This window comes from Talpa europaea (assembly GCF_964194135.1).
Source record: "Talpa europaea genome assembly, chromosome: 8".
Taxonomy (NCBI): domain Eukaryota; kingdom Metazoa; phylum Chordata; class Mammalia; order Eulipotyphla; family Talpidae; genus Talpa; species Talpa europaea.
Window position 1 is genome coordinate 112,192,125 of NC_140075.1, and position 21,781 is coordinate 112,213,905.

General features: G+C 49.1%; 1 protein-coding gene across 1 annotated transcript; it reads right to left on the reverse strand.

Annotated features, from left to right (window-relative positions):
- Positions 1–2,896: 2,896 nt before the first annotated feature.
- FOS (Fos proto-oncogene, AP-1 transcription factor subunit) lies at positions 2,897–5,325 on the reverse strand (the record flags this gene model as incomplete). The annotated part of the gene is made up of 4 exons (XM_084239854.1): positions 2,897–3,545; positions 3,665–3,772; positions 4,187–4,438; positions 5,185–5,325. 4 exons carry the CDS (start codon positions 5,323–5,325, stop codon positions 2,904–2,906), a joined length of 1,143 nt encoding a protein of 380 aa, XP_084095980.1. The 3' UTR covers positions 2,897–2,903.
- Between the last annotated feature and the right edge of the window lie 16,456 nt (positions 5,326–21,781).

The following is a 21,781-nucleotide window of genomic DNA, read 5'->3' on the forward strand; positions in this document are numbered from 1 at the left end:
AGATAATTGTTGTGGTGTGTTTTTTTTTTTTTCCAAGCCAATTTGAGGTCATGGCATGTGGGTGAGGATCAGTTTCTTCCCAAATGAAGTTGACATTCCCAGTGCCTATCTATCATCTATGGGAGTTGTGGGATTCTGAGTCAGGAGCGGATTTGGTAGGAGCACTTTGGTTAGAGAGGAAATTCTTTTCTCTTAATCGCATGAGAATGAACAGCAGGAGGGTTGGTGGGAGGTCACCTTATGAGAAGCCCTATGGCCTCTGAGAAGCCAATCAAAGAGATTCCCTACGTTTGACTCCCTCTCTCTGGACCATTCATGCAGTTTAGTTGATGCAGCAGCCTGGTCTCAGCTGGGATATGCGGAACTCAAAGAAGGGTCTGTGTCTGAGCCTTGGCCAGGGCTGCCAAAGGGAAAGCAGTGCTTGCTCTTTCTATGGTCATTTTGGGGTTGACAGGGGTCTTTGGTCAGGTTCCCAGGAGCAGTTCAGTGTCCAGGGATAGAGGTCCAGCCCCGCTTTGCCACCTGGGAAATGTCCTTCCTGGGTTGTTAGTGCTCTGCATGTAATGGAGCCAGCTGGTTTCCTTACAGGGTGTATCACCTGTCATTTCAGATCAGCAAATGGGGCAGGGGAAGTGTCTAAGGCCACTTTCATTATTGTAAGACAGACAAATAATATGCAAATGATGTGTTCCCGTATCAGTGCCCTTAAGTGCCTCAAGTACATTGTTTCCCATTGTCAATGATTACGTGAGGAACAGGGCAAAGGAACAGTGATTTTTAATGAAAACTTGCATCTTGACAGAGCGCAACACCCCACAACCACCCAGTGATTTTCATTATCGCCGATGCATTAGAAGGCTGGCACTGAGCTACCCCGTCTCCAAGCATGTGTACAAACGCTGACTCTGGCTTCCAAGTGGCGCCTGTGTGATACCTGAGACAAGGAGGAAGGCGCCGGCTCCTTTCCTTGTGGTTTGTACTAGTGCGTGTCAGTGCCCCATTACCAGAGGTGTCCCGGACAAAGGTCATGTTCTTCTTTAAGATGATAAAGTGTCTAAGTTATGGCTTATTCAGAGTCATGTTGACTTCTTGTTGAATGATTATGTAACTTTTTATTTACTGAAAGATCAACCATTATTTGTACTATTTACAATTGCTCTCAAATGTTCAGAGTCAGCTTTTTCCTCCCCTGGGTGTAAACTGCATGTCAGGTATATGATGTGTTAAAGAAAGTTCAGAAGTTTATTAGTACGGGATAGGACAATAGCCTTCTTTTCCTTCCAAGAATAAAAATAGTCAAACTAAATATATGTATGTTAGAGATATGGACTGAAAAGTTTTGTTTTTAAACCAAGTATTAAGAGGCAGTTCAGCCTGATGGATAGGGTAACGAGTGAGGAAGTTAAGATTCTTTATTTTTTTTTTAAGATTTATTTATTTATTTATTTATACAAGCACTGGGTACAGTCAGAAACGCGGGAGGGTGAGAGGATTCACCAGAGCCAGAGCAGGGAACAGAACAGGCAGAGTGACGAAATGCACTGCTGAGGGGAGCAGTGGGCGTGGCAGGAGAGGTCTGTCATGCCATGTTGGACCCTCGCCAGGGGCCGGGGATCGAACTGGCGCTGCAGATGCTGCGTAAGATTCTAATCCCAATAGCGCAATACTGAGAAAGTCATTCACTCCCACCATTCTTCAACTAATTCACCCTGAAGGTGATTTTGTGGGAACAAAAAGTTAAAGTGGTTTGGGCAAAGCTTAATTCTGTTTGCTGAGAGGATTCCTTTAACATCAAGACATAGAAATTTAATATTAACTAATGTTAATTTAACATGAACTAGATTTAAATATCCCCTCCCTTTGGTTTTGAAAATAGAAAAAGAAAGAATAAGAAAGTAGAGAATCTTAGCATTGTAGTGTGAAGACAGGTCTTTATGAAACAGTCCAACATCAGCTCTTGGGTTTGCTTCTCCTCTTTGATAAGAGATCAAACAAAGGGTGTGTCCCCCTCTGGGAGTCACCCTTCCAGACAAACTGGTCTCTGATGCCTTTCAGAATCTTACAAAACTCTGAACATGAAAAGACCACAAGGCTGGTCGCATTCAACTTAAATGCTTTTTATTGACAATGTCTTTGAACAATAAGCAAACAATGCTTAGATTTTTCATTCGAATTCACTTTCCACATGTCAAAAGACCTCAAGGTAGAAAAAAATAAAATAAAAATATAAATATCTGAGAATCCATCTTAATAAATAAATTAAAAACACAATAAAACGTTTTCATGGAAAACTGTTAATGTCAGGACATTCAGACCACCTCAACAATGCATGATCAGTAACATTACAATGAACATTGATGTTGAAGAAAAACTACAGTACATGGATAGAGCTATTTATTTCTATCTACTAGAAAATAAAGTCATATCTTTCCTTACTTTAATATTGGTCATTGCTAATCAGAACACACTATTGCCAGGAACACAGTAGTTATTGTTAAAATCAGCTGCACTAGATACAATTTGAAAATATCCAGCACCAGGTTAATTCCAATAATGAACCCAATAGATTAGTTAATGCTATGAGAAGACTAAAGAGAAAGAGAAAAGAGACGCAGACCCAGGCCTGGCTCAACATGCTACTAACTACCAGCTCTCGGATGTGTCACTGGGAACAATACACACTCCATGCGTTTTTGCTACATCTCCGGAAGAGGTAAGGACTTGAGTCCACACGTGGATGCTTTCAAGTCCTTGCGGCCCACAGCCTGGTGTGTTTCACGCACAGATCAGGTCCTCCCTAGGTCTACCGGGACCCTTGAGGGAAGACGTGTTTCTCCTCTCTGTAATGCACCAACTCCGGCAGTGGCACTTGCGTGTGCCTCCTGCCTCCCCTGCCCGCCTGCTCACAGGGCCAGCAGCGTGGGTGAGCTGAGCGAGTCAGAGGAGGGCTCGTTGCTGCTGCTGCCTTTGCGGTGGGCGGCCGCACAGCTGGGGAAGGAGTCAGCCTCCGGGTAGGTGAAGACGAAGGAAGACGTGTAAGTAGTGCAGCTGGGAGTACAGGTGACCACTGGGGTGCACAGGGGCTCCAGCTCTGTGGCCATGGGCCCCATCCCCAGGGAGCCACCATGCAGGGGCTCCCAGTCTGCTGCATAGAAGGAACCAGACAGGTCCATGTCTGGCACAGAGCGGGCTGTCTCGGAGCCACTGGGCCTGGACGAAGCTGGGAAGAGGAAGTCATCAAAGGGCTCGGCCTTCAGCTCCACGCTGCTCATGCTCTTGACCGGCTCCACAGAGGGCTTGGGCTCAGGGTCGTTGAGGAGGGGCAGAGCGAAGGGCTCCTCGGATTCAGGGGTGGTAGCCTCAGGCAGCCCCCCACTCAGATCAAGGGAAGTCACCGACATCTCTTCTGGGAAGCCCAGGTCATCCGGGATCTTGCAGGCAGGTCGGTGAGCTGCCAAGATGAACTCTAGTTTTTCCTTCTCCTTCAGCAGGTTGGCAATCTCAGTCTGCAAAGCAGACTTCTCATCTTCTAGTTGGTCTGTCTCCTGCACGCAGAGGGAGAAAGCGGAGCATAAGACGCGGGCTTACTCGGGACCCTGCTCCCCATGCTCAATCTCCAACTCGCCCCTTGAGTTTTAGAAAGTGGCCCGTGGGCTCTACCCACCGCTTGCAGCGTGTCTGTCAGCTCCCTCCTCCGGTTCCGGCATTTGGCTGCAGCCATCTTATTCCTTTCCCTTCGGATTCTCCGCTTCTCCTCCTCTTCAGGGGACAACTACAAAATAATTGTAGGAGACCAACACTCAGTAACAGTGTCTGCCATCAGTTCCACTCACCCACCCCTGTGAAACTGGCTCCTGCAGCTTCCCAGCTTCCTGGCACCTCTCCTGTGAATCCATTTCTAACCTGCAATTGCAGGCTGGGTGTGACTTGCATTTAAAATAAGATCCTCAGGAAGAGAACAAAGAAGAGCCCAGTCTCCAAGCAGGAGATAAGAACCCATCAGGGATTCTCCTTTAGAGAGGAAACTCTTGGGGTCCTGGGGTATCAGAGTCTAACTCGGGATGGAGAGGGCTTGGAGCCAGGGTTCCCTGCCTAGTCACTGACAACACTGGCTTCACTGCTCTGCACTCCCCATGTCCACCAGACAGCGGGCCTCCTGCCCCCGCCAGAGTGTCCGAGAACTCACCTGTTCCACCTTGCCCCTCCTGCCAATGCTCTGCGCTCGGCCTCCAGTCATGGCCTTCACGACGCCAGCCCTGGAGTAAGCCCCGGCTGCGGGAGGGGGGACTCCGTAGGGGTGGGGGGCTCTCGTCTGGGAGGGGGCCACGGAGGAGACCAGGGTAGGCTGGACCAGCCACTGCAGGTCGGGGCTGGTGGAGATGGCAGTCACGGTTGGGATGAAGTTGGCGCTGGAGACGGCCAGATCCGCGCAGAAGTCCTGGAAGGCACAAGGGGAGAGCCGGGCGTGAGCGAGCAGGCTCGGGACACGGGGGGGGGGGGGGGGGGGGGGGGCGAGCGGGGTCTCCAGCGGGCAGCGGGCTCGGGGCGACGCGCCCTGCCGGGGACGGCGCAAGTCTCCCCAGGGGCCCCTCTGCTGGGGCGAAAGGGCCCCCTCTCCCAGCCTAGAGTTCCGCAGCGCGCTGCCCGTCTCGCCCTGCAGCCGCCGCGCTCCCGTTATCCCTTCAGCATCACTCGCTTGAAAGGGAGTTTGTTATAAATATCCCTGACGTCTGCGCTGACGCAGGCGCCGCGCCGGAGTCTCCTGAATGAACTCGCTTTTTATCAATGAAAGCGCCTTACACACCCGCCTGCGTCCACCCTCCCGCCCGCCTCCCGCCCGCTCCGGGCTGCGCGGGGCGCGGGGACCGGGCGCAGCCGGGCGCGGGGGCGCGAGTCCTCGCGGGGGTGCGGGTCCCCGCGACTGTCAGAGCCCGGTTCTGGGGCGCCGGCCCGCGGGGCGGCGGAGCGCGGACCTGCCGCGCCAAAGAAGGGGGGCGCGGGGCTTACTACGAGCAGCGCGCGGAGCGCCAAGCCCGGGACTCCCAGGACGGGGTACCCCGCTCGGGGCGCGGGTGGGCAGCCGGTCCCCCCACCCCGGGCGCGGGTCCCGGCCTGGCTTCCTGCGCGCCCCGCCCCGCCGTCCCCCCGCGGCGACCCCGAGGCGCGAGGCGGGGCGCAGCTCACCTGCGCGGCGCCGGGAGAGCCCACGCTGGAGAAGGAGTCGGCGGGGGAGTGGTAGTAGGAGAGGCTGTCCCCCGCCGGGGAGGCGCTGCTGCAGCGGGAGGACGCCGCCTCGTAGTCGGCGTTGAAGCTGGAGAACATCATGCCGGAGGGTGCGGGCCGGAGCGGGGCCGGGGCTCCAAGACGGCGGCGCGGGGAAGAGCGCGGTGCCTGCTCGCTCGGGGCCGCGCGGCTCGGCCTCGTCCCGGGGCTGCTGCGGCTGCGGTTGGAGTACGAGGCGCCGCGGCCGCCGCTTTTATAGCAGCATCGTATGAATGGGCCCCGCGTCACCGGCGCGCACCATCTCGCCGCGCGGGGGGGGCCGGGGGGGGCCGCGCGGCTCTGCGGGGTCCCGGCCGCCCCCGCCGTCCGCGGCGCCCCCTCCCGCCGACCCGGCGGGACGTCTCGCCTCGGGAGCGCGCCGTCTTTGGGGTTTTAGGGGGTCCCGTGCGCCCCCCAAATGGGGGGACTCGGGGAGGGCTCCCCCGCAGCCACAGGGCTCGGCCGTGGAAACCTGCTGACGCAGATGTCCTAATAAGGACATCCTGTGCGAGCGGGGAGGGACTGACGGGAACTGCTCGCGCGCCGCAGCCAACTCCGGGGTGCAGCGGGGGGGCGCGGGCCCGGCCGGGGGAGGGGAGGCGGGAAACGCGGAGAAAACGAGCGAATATTCGCACCTGGCTCAGTGCGGACCCCTGTTCCCCGGGTGGGGGTGGGAAGGCGGGGGGCGCCTTTTTGCCTCTGTGCAAAAGCGGGGAGCAGTGCTGACGTGCGGGCTCGGGAGAGCAGGTACCGGCCCCCGGGGATGCGTCTCCGCTCGCGTCCCAGTCGGGGCCGCATCGGCGCTGCCGGGGAAGAGGCCCTGCCGCACCCCAGCCCCCCGCCCAGCGGGGCTCCCGGCTGTGCGCTGTGCTTGGAGGGAGCAAGTCGGGGGGTCCAGAACCAGGGAACACGATAACCTGCTTTATGGGGCTGGGTGTTTTTCATGTTTATTTTACTGTTGTTGTTATGGAAGACGGCGCAGGTCTCCCCCGCCCCCAGCCTGACGGGAGGGTCCCCGCGTTCCTGCCACACGCCGGGGACACTTGGGGTTCAACGTTGCGCAGCCCCCCAGGCGAGGAGGTGGAAGGGGGTCGTCGCCCCGCTCTGGGCGAGGACCCGGGGCCCTGGGAGAGGGATGGATGGACAAGGTCATCACTTCGGGGTAACCCGGTGGGGGGAGCTTTTAGCGGGAGCGCATATCCGAGCTGGCGAAGTGGGGGTCGTTCAGTCCCCCCACGAAGCTGGGCTTCCCGGGGACCCGCCGCGGGTGATTTTCCAGCGCGGGCCTGGAGGGGGGCGCACAGCGGCTGCTGACAGGCCGGTACCCCGGGGCGCGCAGGCCGGGACTAGCCTGCGGGGACGCGGGCCGGGCTCGCTGGGCTGCAGAACGGAGTTTGGGGGCAGCCAGGTGCTCGGGAGGGCGCCGCATTTACCCAGCGCCCCCCAATCTCCTGCTGCTCTGCAAAGGACAGTCGGGGTCGCACGCCCGCGTCTCGGTCCCGGCGACCCGGCCCCCTCTTGGGTGCAAGTCGCGGGTCCCCGCAGGACTCCCGTGCGCCCCCCCTAATTTTCTGGCGCGGGGGTCACGCTGGGCCCCTGGAGAGCAGCCTGGCGCCGCCGGGGCAGTGGGCGGGCCTGGGGCGCAGCGCGGGGAGCGGGACCGCGGACCGGCCTCCCGCCGCCGCGCCCTGGAGCCGGGCGATCCTGCTATAGATAGTAACAGGGACGCGGCTGTTTACAGCAACACTGCGCCGCCAGGGCCGTCTCCAGGCGACGCCGCGCACCGGGCGCGCCGTCGGCCCGGCCCGGCCGCCTCCCTCCCGGCGCCCCGGGGGCCGCGGCCTCGGGTCCGGCTGCGGCCACTCCCGGCGCTGACATCACCGCCCGGGCCCGCGGGGCAGCGCGGCTCGCGGCCGGCCGTGCGCTCCCCTCGGCGCGCCGAGGCGCGAACCCGGCCGCGGGAGGGCAGGGAGGCGGGGATTCGTGGAACTGGGCCACTTGCTATTTTTGCATTCCTTGTCACAGGCAGAGGTGAAAACAGAATTTCATCATTGTATGTCACTGGTTTATGTTGGTGGGAATTTCAGCTCTTTTTTTCTCACTTTAAAAAAAAAGGGAGAGAATAGGAAAAACACATAATGCATCCACGCAGGCTTCCCAGAGCTGCTGTGAATCCTGAAGCAACCCTTTGGCCTTCGGTTCTCCTAGTTCACTGTCCTTGAGTATTTAAGGGGTGAGGGGACTCTGAAGGCAAAGGCTATCTCTTCTTGCTAGCTTCGGACAAAGTAGGTCACCCTTTGAGTTCCTAGCTGGATCTGGCCTGGCCTTCCACTCCTAAGTGGATCTCTGGCCACTTAAGAGAAAACCTAGAATGATTTCATTTACTTGTTCTTCCTTCGGTCTCAAGCAGCTCAGGCCAGCACCTAAAGGATGTGTCAAAATTTGATATCCAGGGCTTATTTCCTATGTCACGTATCCTGCCTGACCATCAAGAAAGGAAAGAAGAAGAAAATGAGTCTTAGATTGAGTCTGTTTCCTCCGGCTAGTTTAACTCTTTCCTTCCTGGCACCATTCTAACCAATTGGGGAACTAATCTGTCCTCTGGAAAGGACAGAACCACACATCCGTCCATACGTTCGTTGTGTCCAGAGCCCCCTCTCACCCTGCACTCTGATTGGGGTGGACCTATCCCTACCCTCAAAGAGATGGCTGCCTTCTCTGGAAGACAGCGTCCATAGAGAACTGCAGGGTAGAAGTAAGTGCAGTGAGCGGTTAGAGCAGGGCGCTGTGGGATTCAGAAGAGGGTTTGGGAACTGGTATTAGAGAAAGCGATGGCAATACAGAGATGGGCCCAAGATCTACTGTCCCCTGGGAAACCACCTCAAGGTTGAAATGCCAGCACAACCTCTAGGAAGGGAAGAGTTTATCTGAAGCAGTGCTTTCTGATGATAAAATCTTGCCTCCCTCTCCTGCACCATTAAGTCCGAACCTGTGATCATTCTAACATACGCTCACATGTCAGTCTACCTGTGGTATCCATTTCAGGACTGCAAACCCCTATGTTTTAAATAGAACTCACGTGAGGTGGCCTTAAAAATGGAAATCAAGAGGACTGCCTGGTGGCACAGGCGTTAAATCTCAGAGCTATCAAACTATCATGATCCACTGCGACCTGAGTTCTATCCCCGGCCAGGAAGCTAGCCCACATGGAGCAGCAGACCTCTCCTGTCTCGCCCGCTGCTCCCCTCAGCAGTGTATTTCAGTAGATCTGCCTGTTCTGCTCCCCACTCTGTCTCTCACCCGTCTTCTGGCCTATATCCCAGTTCTTGTATGCATCAATAAATAAATTTTAAAAATGGAAATCAGTAAATGGAATTAAATGGAATAATGGAAATAAATAAATCAATTTAAAAAATGGAAATCAAAACCAACATGTGAAATGATCTTTGCAAAGGTCAAGGTGACTTTGAGACGGATGTGCCGTGTGCCTCTGTGAGCATGGCGCTGCCTTCCAGCAGGGCGGGAATTCCATGTTTTAGACAAGTCTGAGCACATAAAACCAAAACTTAGGTAGTTTGTGTGCTATGTACTGAGCTCCTTCTATCTGGGGACCCAAAAGTGAAAAGGAGGGTAGCGTCCCACATCTGATTTTAACTCAAATGTAAAACAAATTCATTCCCCGCCCCCCCGCAGTTGTTCCATATCAGATACAGGCTTTTCCTACTTTGTACTCTCTCTGTGTGGCACTTGGATTAAGAGACCTAATGGGCATCAAGTTTGTTCAATAACTCTGGAAGTCACTGCACATTGTTTAGCCTGGTGTTGTTGCAACGCTAAGTGAAAGGGTGCTGTCTGTGCCGCCTACGTAAATGCTGCCGCATTCAACTCGTCCCCAGCATGCAGAAGTAGTTATTTATTTGGGGAAGTGTGGTCTAGTGGTGAAGGGTTGTGGTCAGAGCACGGGACCAGAAGGCAGGAAGATGCGCATAGCAAAATCAACTCCTTCAGGGACATGGGGAAGTCGCTTTTTAGACTTATGTAGCATCTACGCACTTTTGGCTTTTTGTCTTTTCCCTGTACCAATATTCACTTAGCATCTTGCACGAAGTCTGGCCCATGGCAGGTGTTTAATAACTATGGATGCCTGCAAATGGCTGTCCCGACCCAAGCAAGGTGAATATGTTATATTGCCCTTTGTCGGACACTATAAGAATATTATATTCCTTAGATCTTCGGAATGTTCTTTAAATCTCTGGAAAGGCTGAACAGGCTGAGTCTTTTATTCTTGGGTATGAATAGGCAAAAATTGGGAAAGAGAAAATAGCAAGATGTTTGGGCTATTTTCAGCTGGTGCAGCCACTGTGTATAAAGAACACCCCAGTGCTTCATGATGAAAGATCATACTTACCCTTGTTATTGAGCCCTATGAGAAAGACAGACAGTTGCCACATTGTCGGCGATGACAATGACAGCGTTACCACCACCCTCTAATTTATTCATTCTGAATGTCTGGACCCAACAAGGGGGAGAAAGCAGTCCACGATTCCTACAGGACTCACACACACGTGAGCCCAGTGAGGGGTCTTAGGGGTCAAGGTTACTCACCCTGTGGCTCAGAGAGTAAGAAGACTGTCTCTATTTTAAGACAGCGGAGGCACGGAATTATCACCATCATCAACACACACACACACACATGCACCAACAACACTAATTAGTACAAGGGATTTAGCCTCTTTGGGGGAAACTGTTTTCATTCTGAACAACTCTTGGCTTTTTGACAGCAGATGATGATTCAATGCAATCCCCATCCTTCTGCTAATGTAAGCATTTGAACAAAGCTCTGTGTGGTCACTGGGACACACTCCATCTGGAGCCGAGGAAACTGGAAAACAGCTTTGATATCTAAGAAGGACACATTTCAGCCCAAGTTCGCAGCATTTTTTGCCACAACTGGAACATTGGACCCTCAGTCTGTCAGTAGTGCTGAACCTCGCTGCAGAAAACAAGAGCTCCCCACAAAGGAGACTACTTCTGGCTGTCAGTTCCTCTGATGTCCTGAGCTGACCTGCATCTGTGGTAGACTCGGCTGCTGGAATGCCAAAGGAATCCCATCTACGTCACTAAACCTATGGGACAACAACACACCCCGATGAAGAAACTTCAGCTGCAGGGCTCCCATCCGGTGAGAGAGTCTCGTAATGGGGCTGGGCAGGGCTGGAGATGACTAAAATGGGCTGGCATATGACGTGCTCCAAGGTGTTAAGCCATCCCCAGCATAGTTACACCATTTTATCCACCACCCTACTCAGTGAAATAAATCTTTTAAAAAGACATTCGTAATTACAGTGCAAACAACACCCCCCCCCCTTCCTAAGCTAGGAAAATCCTGCCCAGCATGTAGGAATTCAGAGTTATGACACCTTCTGTTGACCATAGTTTCATCCTCAGATGTGAACACTTTCTTAGTCTGGTGATTGTGTTCTGCAAGAAAACTCCCCATTGCAACTCTCAGATGAGGTCTTATCTCCTCCACTGATATCTTACCTGGAGTGTCAATGAGTTGTCAATCACTTTCAGCTCGTATACTGAAAGTCTACTCTCCCACTTAATTGGATTCTGAATTAAGTCATAACTCTAAACACCAAATCATGAGGCTCTCCAAGCTTGAATGGTGACCAATCTATAGAATGACACTTAGAACAAATTCTATACGCCTTACCAGAGTCCTCCAAGTGTGTGACCTCTCTCCTGCCCTCCATTCTCACCTTGAATCATTTTCTCTCATTCCTGCCATTCTAGGCACATTGGCCTTCTTTCTGTTCCTCAAAGGTGCCTGATTCTGTAGCTGCACCTTTGCGCTTATTTGTTCCCTCTTCCCCAGCAAGCTTGACAAGTTGGCTCTTCCTCATGTTCAGTATCCCCTCAAATCTTCCCTCTCTATGGAGCCTGTTCTCTGTCCATATTGGCCTCCCTCTTCCTTGCCCCTCGGCCACTCTCTGTCCCATTGCCTGGTTTTATTTTCTGTCTAGGGCTTATCACTATGCTTACCCTGTTTGTTTACATTTGTACATCTTTCATTGTCTGTCTGCCTCTGCTATGCTCCCAGTCCACAAAAGCAGGGACCTTATCTGTCTTATTCAGTAGGTATCTATCCTCAGTACCTAGCTTCTTGGCACAAGGAGGCACTCAATAAATGTTTGTAGAATTAATGAGTTAGACAGAAAGCCCATCAGCTATTGTCCATGTGGCTGAAAAGGCAGTATGGGTCCCTTTTTGGACAAAAGGTCTTGGTGGGCAACTTCTTACCTGTCCCCTCCTCAGGTGAGGGGAACTAAAATCCCGATCAATACCTTTCTTATCGAGCACAGTAATTTTGATGCTTATAATCCCAGAGGATACACCATCCTTTAAACTGCATAAACCCATCATATCAGCTGTCTAAATAAATGTCTCCACACCTGCTAACCAAGAAGTATAGGTTTACATCCACCACCCCTTCGCCCAGAAGTACTAACCAGTGCAATGACCAATTTCCTCTGAAGGGGGATACGTTCCCCAACCCCAGATACCTTCTTGTCCGTGAACTCAGCCTAACACTACAAGCAACTTCTTAGAAAATATTGGGGTGTAAAGATAAAAACCTACCTAATTTTTTAGCGATTAAGTGCTGGGGATAAAACCATAATAAGGCCTTTGTAGCTCCAGTGCTAAAATGATTGTGGCACTCTTCCAAATAATTTTTAAAATTACTAACTTGTAAAAGAAAGTTTTATTTTAAATTTTATTTAACTTTCAAGTAGACAGAGATAAAGCCAGTCTGTAAGTTCCATGAGGGGAGGAAAAATTGCTTGTCCCTGAGAGCCAGGAACAGTACCTGTCACAAAAACCAGTATTGAACACAGAATGATGGACAGAGTTTTTCTAATTCTTTCCAGAATCTGCTCCTCCCCAACCCCCAACCGACCCCTGTCCCAGCAAGTGTTTATTCGGCTTCTTGGGCAATTCAGCATCACTAAGCACGTGGCTAGGGTCAGGTCAGTATCTGTTGATTGTTTGCGTTGAAAAACTGGAGTATCACATACCACAAGATCACCTGAGACCTGGACGCAGTGCCTACATCAGCCCATCTGGGCTGGAGCTGATCTCCAGGGTTACAGAGCACCACGTGCGCACCTGCCTGCTGTGGAGGGCTTAGTGCTTAGGGAATGGATTCTTCCTTTGAATTCTTTGGCAGAACCATCCTATTCCTTTCTCCAGATTAATCAAGCGGTTTGGAGGAAATCATGGGTGACCCACTTAGAGAGAGTCTGTGAGTAAAGAACCTTCACTTTCACCTGGTCTCTGCCCTGGACAGGACACAGCACGGTAAATGGGGATGTGAGGGTTCGTTGGCTACGAGTATTTCAACATCCAAGTCAGGTTTATTTGAACCCAGAACTTCATCCAGCTGGTTTCTGACTGAGCTTGGGACTTGGAAAGGAGTGAAGCAAGGAGTTGTGAAATAGGCTGAGAAAACAGAGAAAGCCAGATGTTCTTCAAATAGCACTACACTCATTGGCCCATTCAGTCAACAGGCTCACTAAAAGATCGCTCCTAGCTGCAGTGAATATTTTAACACTTCTTACCCATTTTTGGCCATATGGTAAGATGACCAGAGAAACACATTTAAAATAATAATAATAAAGAAAAACAAAGAAATTCAAATTAAGTGATTTTAGATTATAAATTTAGATAAGAGTAGCTAGCCCTGAGGTATTTATATCACACAAGAAGGTTGAGATTAATTTAGTGGTATACTTATCAGATATCTCTAGCCTGCTTTCTATTTTCTACTGGTTCCAGAATTCCTTTTAGGGAAGAAAGGGGTTTCACATACCTCAAGTTATTATTACCTTGCATAAGAGCCAGAAAAATAATTACCTACAGGTACTAGGGCATGGCCTCTACAGAGCTGATTCTTTCTTAACTCAAATTGTAGAATCAATTATCCTAGTCTTTATTCTTTTTTTTTTAAAGATTTATTTTATTTATTTATTTGTTTTTTTTGTTGTTGTTGTTGCTGTTTTTATTTATACAAGCACTGGGCACAGTCAGAAGCACGGGAGGGTGAGAGAATTCACCAGAGCCAGAGCGGGGAGCAGAGCAGGCAGAAGGACCGAAGTACACTGCTGAGGGGAGCAGCGGGCGGCAGGAGAGGTCTGTGCGCCATGTGGGACCCTCCTCCGGTGGCCGGGGAGCAGCCGGGGATCGAACTGGAGCAGCCGGGGATCGAACTGGCGCTGCAGAGGCTGCGGGCAGCTTTGCAACCCAGCGCTCAACCGCTGCGCCACCGGGGAGGCCCCCTAGTCTTTATTCTTCACTTAACACTTTTACAGATCACCTGCTATGTGCCAGTGATCAAACTCTGTAGTAAACAGAAAGCTTCCTATTAACATGAAACTTACAATCTAGTAATATAATAAACCCGAAAACAGACGAAAATGTCAGCTGGAAGTGCTGGGCAGGTCATTCAAATGAAGTGATATGTTGGGAGTGGGCTGCTTTGCTACTTTGGGTGGGGTTGACAGAGGTGACATTTGTCATGAGAAGCGAACGTCAAGGCGGAACCACATGGGAAAACAGGGAGCAGAGCATTTTGAGCAGAAGAACTGCTTCCCAAATGTAAAGTCAGAAATATAGCTGTTGATTCCCCCATACCTCTGAATCTGGCAAGGCTTCTGTCCTGGCAAGATTCCCCTCAATCTCTAGCATCTGTTACCAACAAACCATTTCTCCTTCCCCGAGACTGCAAACACCAACTTTTGGGTCAGTGCTACCAATTTGGAAATGTCCCAGCTATTCCCATTTCAGTTTCCTCCCTCGCTGTTATTACACTTCAAGCAGGATATGGGCAGTTGCTTTTCATTTCCATGCGATGACAATCCACATGAAGCCTTCTGATAGATGGCTCCATGCTAAAATTCATGATTGGGAAGATCTCTTTCAATGGCTTAGAAAGTGTTAAAGGAAAGCCCTGAAAAATAGTGATGTAAATTGCCCTAAACCAGGCCTTGAGGTTTTCCAGGGCCCTTTTCACAGGAATTTGAAAACAGGCGCATTCCATTTTGCCCTTTGTTAGAGAGCTATTGACAATAAACAGAGTTCAGCTTAGATTTTGTTCTGTAAAATAGCAGAACACTGAACAAACCTAGCTTTCTCAACCAGGCATCGCTCCCTGGATCCTGCTGGGTTCCAGCAAGTATGCTTGAGAAGTTTATGGGGGACAAAACTCTCAAAGTATTAGTTTCTTGAATTCTTTGTTATTTCCACTGCATTGGAGACTCCACAGTCATGATCAGCATCCACCCATCTTCAGTTCCCATAAATATTATGTCTACACAGAACTATGTGAAATATTTTGTAGTTGGAATGTGATCCAGGCTGTGAAAACTTGCTAATGGGAACACTCGAAAAAGAGCATTAAAATTTAAATGATAGAATTTAATAGCAAAGGAAAGAGGGGCTAAAGGCTTGTACATGTGTTAGGAGAAGAGGCTAGCTCAAGCCCGGAGGTCGATTATTCAGGCCACACTTGATTAAATCCAGCAGCAGTGTGTATGCCGACACATTTCTGGGGGCGCTAGGGTGACTTCCATTACAGCAAATAAAAGAAGCCGAGTTCAGTTTTTAGTTCATTCTTATCGTAGTTGGTACTAATTGTTCCAGGCAACAGAGACCAAGGGAAGCCAAGCAGCGACTGTCAACTGGCAGTGATTCCTGGGAAGGAGCAAAGTATAGGCAGTGGCTGCCAAGCATTCTGGAGCTGAGGACTCAATTCAATTTGGTACAAGCTTCTGAGGCAGCAGGGACTGCCTCCCATCTTTGGCAGTCCCAATCTCTAGAACATTTGTGAAAAGGCATCGTAACGCTGAAAGGACAGATTAAATAAGAGTTACTAGTATTACACATATGTTCTCTGCCCCTGTCACCCACTCTTCTCCTCAATTAAGCCTACTCTTATTCAAATCTCAAACTTAAAATGCCATAGCTTCATAGAAAACCTCCCTGAACACCCAGGCTGAATTAGGAAAGCTTTAGAAGTCCTCATTCCACCCTAACCTTTGCATTTATAGAACAAATCACCATTTTAAAATAATATGTACTTATTTAGAAAGTAATCAGGCTAATATCTAAAATGTAACTTCCACAAGGATAGGGATCTTTGTGTTGCTCATCCCAGCACCTAGAGAAGGCCTGGTATTAGTAGCTGATAATTGTTGATTGAATTTGTTTGGTGTCTTCCCGCAGTAAGAAGGCAGAAACCTTACCTGTTTGACTCATCATTGACTCTCTAGTCCCTAATATAGTATGTTGGCCATGGAAGAGCTGCTCAAAAACTTCTTAGGGGCCTCCCTGGTGGTGCAGGTGGTTGAGCGCAGCACTGTGACGCTGTCCGCAGCCTCTGTAGTGCCGGTTCGATCCCCACCGGCTGCAGAGATACCCACATGGCGCGGCAGACCTCTCCTGTCTCGCCCGCTGCTCCCCTCAGCAGTGTATTTTGGTCATTCTGCCTGTTCTGTTCCCCACTCCGTCTCTGGTGAATCCTCTCACCCTCCCACACATCTGGTCTGTACCCCAGTTCTTGTATAAATAAATAAATCTTTAAAAAAAATACTCTTGATTGGAAGTTTCTCAGAACACTAAATATGGATCTACCATACGATCCACTGCTTCCACTCTTAGGAATCTACCCAAAGGACACAAAACCACTAATTCAAAAAAGAAGCCAGCACTGCTATTGCAGCACTACTTATAATAGCCAAGATATGAAAACAACCCAAATGTCCCAAAATAGACGAGTGGATCAAAAAGTTGTGATATAGTTACACAATGAAATATTACTCAATGATCAAAAAAGACAAACTCATGCCATTTGTGGCAATATAGATGGAACTGGAAGGAATTATGCTAGCTGAAATTAGTCAGAAGGAAAAGGATAAATACCGAATGGCCTCACTTATATGTGAAATATAGAGAAACTAAACAAAAGGTCAAGAAAAGCCAAAACTAACAAATTGACCATAGAATTGAGGCATAAAGCAAAGGAGGGGGTGGGGGGGGCAAAATGGGAGGAATGAACACAAGGGAATGTGGTGATGGTTCATGGGTGATACGGTGATGGGAGAAATATGGGACTACAATGATGTAAGAAAAAATTTAAAAATAAATAATTTTTAAAATACTTCCATTAATAAATGGAAAAGATGTTAGTTAATATTTATTGAGTCTTTGCTCAGGGATTATGCTGAGTCCTTTACAGATACTGTTATGTTAACCTAATAGTTAACTGAAATTCAATAATATGGGTATATTATTTTGTCATTTTGGTTGAATAGACTCAATACATTTTTTTTAATAGTGGACTTACAATTCTCTACATCAACAATGAATAATTGGGCTAAATTTTCTCGCCAGTGTAGAAGGTAGTGCCTTGGTGACCTGAATAAGTGAATTTATGTCCCTAGGTATCTCCTAGTCTATCAGGGAGTGACTGCTGAGAAAGAAACTCAGTCTCATGGGCCTTAATTATGTTTAAATTGGTTAGAATTATAGTCTCAGCTTCTATTTACATTGGACTTTGGATGGGGGAAACATACACACACACATACATGAAATATATACACATATATCATATGTGTTGTGCTGGCTGCATTAGATTCGTATGCAACCACAGAGCATGGAACGTGTTTCCACTTCTGCCAGAGGAAATTTGGAAGCAGGAAAAAAGCAGTATGGGCCAAATCTTGCCTAAGATGCTTGTTAAACTGGCTCTGCCGGTGTCGCCTGCACGGGGACACCACTGGTTGGAAAGGCAGACTTGTTCCCTCCTTTGGGAACCAAGCCAACCTCATCAGATCTGGCTGAAATAGGCACAGGGCCATCAGTAAACCCACCTCCCCAAGTAAAACTGGTTGTGTTTGGGTAGGTGGGGCATCCTTAGAGCAAGCATTAGACCAACTGGAAACAAAGTGACCTGCCCTACAGTGGAAGCAATTGCAAAAAAATTAGTCAAAGTATTATATTCCTACCACCAGGAAGCCATCCCTGTGAGATTATGTTAATCCTCTCTACCAAACTGGTAACCCAGAGGTACACAGAGCAAGAGGTCAGTTTGACTATGAAAATTAAGCAGTTCTTGACTTAGATTTGTACCTCTCCTTGATTTCTCTGTCCTTCACCACTGTCAACACCACCTCATGAAAATTAAAAAGAAATAGAACTGTCAAAGGAAGATAGAAAAAAATAATGACAAAACAGAGTTTTCATAAAGTTACTAAACTCACTTTTAAAAAGGACTTTTAGTCTTAGACTATGTCCCTTTGATTTTTTTTTAGTGCTAAAATGTCCTTTGTGAAATAAATTGGAACTGCTGTTTGGTAAAATTAAAAGTGGGCAGACCACGTCAGTTTGCCAGCTTTTCAAAAACTTTGCTGGCCCCTAAAAATGAAGTGTTGGGGGCCCTGGGTTATTGCACAAGAGCGTACTTAAAGGTTTTGTGTGAGGGTGGGGAGAAGAGTCTCCCCCTCTTTGTGTGAGTGGAGCCACAGGGTGCTGGGTGGGCTCCGAGTGAATCAGTCAGCAAACGGCACAAGTGTGAGGGCTGACTTGGTGTAAAATGAATCATCTTCATGAGGCCCCCAGCATCCTTTTCCTCAGACCCACTCAAAAACCAGTGCTGCTGTGTGGTGTCCCCTCACCTTTCTGGCAGGAACTTATCTGATAAGTTAATTTATGTTAACTTCAGGAACTCACAGAAGAACCTGTATTTGAAAGCTAAGACCTGAAGCAAGTGCTTTACTCCAAAGGAACAGATTGCTGATAATGAAAATTTAGGGGCAGTAAGGGAGAATGACTTGACGCAGGACATGTCCAACCACACAGGTGGGCATTCATCCAACCTGTCAAGTCCCCCTTGACACTGCTCCATTTACAGGTCTCCTTATTTTGTAAAATATTTTAAACTTTAAGATGCCTTCTGTTTTATGGTCTTCAAATCCTTTCCACAGCATTACCTAGTGAGACCCCCATGAGGGTCATGAGAGGTAAGTAGGGCAGGTAGCCATGTCTTTGTTTTTATAACTGAGGAGAATTAGGCTGGAGGAGGGTACATGGAAGAGCAGAATTCCACCAATATTGGGATGTGGAAGAGGTTCAGTGTGCACTTGGCCTTAGAAGACAGGATAAGTCATCATTTCTACACCTCCCAGCCTTGGACAAGGCCTCACTGTGGTGTATACCTGGTGGTAGAGACTCTACTCAGCACTAAGATGAGGAGATGTTGGGGGAAATGGTACCCTTTAATAATAATCTAGTATTTACACAACATTTGGTATTTCCACAGTACCAACTAGTAATTACTGTATCATTTCAGTCTTCTTAGGTCAAAGCAAATGTGAGGTGTCAATGAGTTCTTCACATCCCACTTTACATATGAGGAAACAGGCTGAATTGCTTAATTTTCTTGTGGCTGGAGGAAATCAGCATCATAGCAGAACATCATGGTCCCTATGTTGAATTTGGTTGGTGAAATGGAATGGCTCAGCCCAACCACAGGTCAGGGTGGGTTTGTGCACATGTGCGCATGCAAGCATATACGAAACAAACTGCCGCTTTCAGGACCGTCAACACTGTAATCAAGGGGATATTTCCCTGATTTAAAAACTTCCGGGGCCACACATCATGGCTCATGTCCATGTTTGGGTCACAGTCAAAACAACCAAGGAAGAAAGAAACAAGACTGGGAGACGGAGAATCACATGGAAACTGAGGTTATAACTGATGTCCAGCCATGTACTGGAGTCCAATCTAAGCACTGAGGACTCAGTCAGCATCCACCGTCCTCTCTTCCTCATCCACACTGAGAAAATGTCCTGTCTTCTCCTGCAGCTTTTCAGGTCATCTTCAGTGTACAATGTAAATATTACCTCATTATTCCTCTTTCAGTGTAGCCTAGATATACCGTCTCTTTTGACCAAGACACTCTGTGTTCCTGGAAACAGAAAAAGAGATTATAGAATTAGAAAGGGATGTTTTATGACCTAAAAAGATGATCTTATACCCGACTTTTAAATATTCCCTGGCAGTATCAGGACAGGAGGGAGACTCGCCTGACAATTTAATTTATTTACTAGGTAAAAAGTAAGCACTTGCAGTCCCTGTGACTTAATCAGAATGAAATTTATTATGGTAAAGAGCTGTGCCCTTTGGTCCTATTTGCATGTAAGCAGGCTCCCAATTTCATTTAATTTTATGAAGGAAATTGTAGGCATGGATCTGACTAAGGGCTGGCGGGGAGAACACTTAGCAAGGATATTCATCAGCCTGGAAAAAGGGGAATGGAGGTAGTGGACTTAGAGCAGAGAGAACTGATTCCCTCTTTATCAATTCAGATCTGTGCAAGCAATTTTACTTTCTTGTTTTTAAATTGAGGTTTGCATCAATCTCTCACTCTCTCTGGGTTTTGAAAATATTATCAGGTCATCTAAACCTTTTATGAAACATTTCAGACTTGTATGTGCATGAGCTAGTGAAGATTTATTATATTTGACACCATAACTAAAGATTTTAAGGCATTCTTTTAAGCACAATTTGACTGAAACCCTGAGGGCTAGATTGCTATCTCCTGCCAGATGTTAAGTTGGTTTCACTAATGAGAGCCCAGGATAAGGTTAAAACTGTTTCTGGAGACATTATTTGGGCCTCAGAATGTTTAACTTCATCAACATATTAGTATTACATATTTTAAAAATCTGGGCTTTTAAGACCAGAATTCTCCTCCACTCCATTTCCCCGTCTCTGTCCTCAATTTTTCTGTTTCTTTTGGAAAGTCAAATGACCCACTCCTTTTAAATTATAATGGGGCGAACGCAAAGTGTAAGACTCAATGAGGATATGAATAGAAGCACCCAACAGGTCCTTTGGGATTCTTTGGTACCTGCTCAGGCTACCAAAAAAAAAACTGTACCTCTCTGGCTGGAATAAGGATAAATGAATGATGTCATTCAACAGAATTAGGACCAGAAGGGAAAATGTAGCCAAATCCTGCGGGGGTGGGGGGGGAGGGGTGGTGGGTGGGAAATAGCACCGAATCCCGGACATTAGGTAACAAAGGCCCCCAACTGCGCCTGAGAACATAAACAAGTGTAATGGTGAAGCCAACAGCCTCTGGAATGAGGCTGCGAGGATAATAGCATTTCTGAGGTTCGATGCGGGGTGGGGACAGGGCAATGTAATACCAACTACTGGGCTGTGAAGACGTCCGGCCTGAGGGCTGAGACTCCCACAACGGACTTGGTCACAATGGATCTATGTAATCTGTTGGGTTGTCATCGGCAGGCTCAAGCTGCACGTTGAGCACGTTTTCTCCTGGATCCCCTCCTTGGCGACCGGTCCAGACCGCAGCCTCCAGGATCTGTTAGAAAAACAAACAAGCGGGAGACAAACAACCAAAACAGCAACACAGCAGAGCGGGCCGGAGCCCCAGCGCCGCCTCGGAGGGCGCGGGCCAATCAGAAGCCTGTTGCTGGGCCCCGGTGTTTGGCCGCCTGACGTTCCCATGGAGACGGAGGGACGTTACACACTAAACACTGGGCGACGTTGACGTCCTTGCAGGATATCCATGGAGACGCCTGAGTACACGTCATCCCCCCGCCGCCTCCCGCCCGCCCTGTGAACCAGCGGCGCAGAGCGACGCCAACGTCACGTGCTGCATGCCGGGAGCGGGGCCGCGGGCGGGGCCTGTTGCCATGGCTGCAGCTGCGGCTGTTGTTGTTTGTTGCTGAAATTAGAAAATGCTGAGGCGGCGGTGAAGCCAAAACCGATTCTGGAACAGCGTCTCCCGCCCCCGGGCCAAAGAGGGTTCCCCAGCCCCTGGAAAGCCAGGACACCCCCTCGGCAGTCCCAGCACGCCTCTGCCCCAGGTCCTGAGCCAAGATTTCGCTGTGCTGCCTGTAGCCCCAGACTGAGGGCCTGGCTGACACCAGTCCCTCCACTCGCTGTTGGCCGTGATTGTCAGGGTGGTCCCGGGGAGGCCAGGCCCTCTCCTCTAGACAGCAGCTCTCAGAGCAACCGCTGACCAGAGTGCTTTGCCCATGAGACAGGAACAAAACCCAGGGTAGAAAACTTCCCCACTCTTGGAATAAACTCAAGTGAAGGGGATTCAGAAAGAGGTTTGGATTTGTCATTTGTACTTCAAAAGCAGCAGCATGTTAGTCATTCATTCATTCCTTAGCGCTGTTGAAGACTTGAATGAGACCTATTCAACAATAGTTCCTCTCAAAGGAAGAGAACGTTTAGAAATGCCCACGGACTGTGACACCGAAAAATGGGAAGGCCTGAAAAACTTAGGTCATTAGGAGGTGAAGCTTTACGTTCTACATTGCTTAATTTTGTCTCGACAATACAAGCTTGCAGAGTGAGAAATCACTCAGTATGCCAGCCTCCTCTTTTTCCTCACAGCTTGGGAAACAGTTATAGGGAA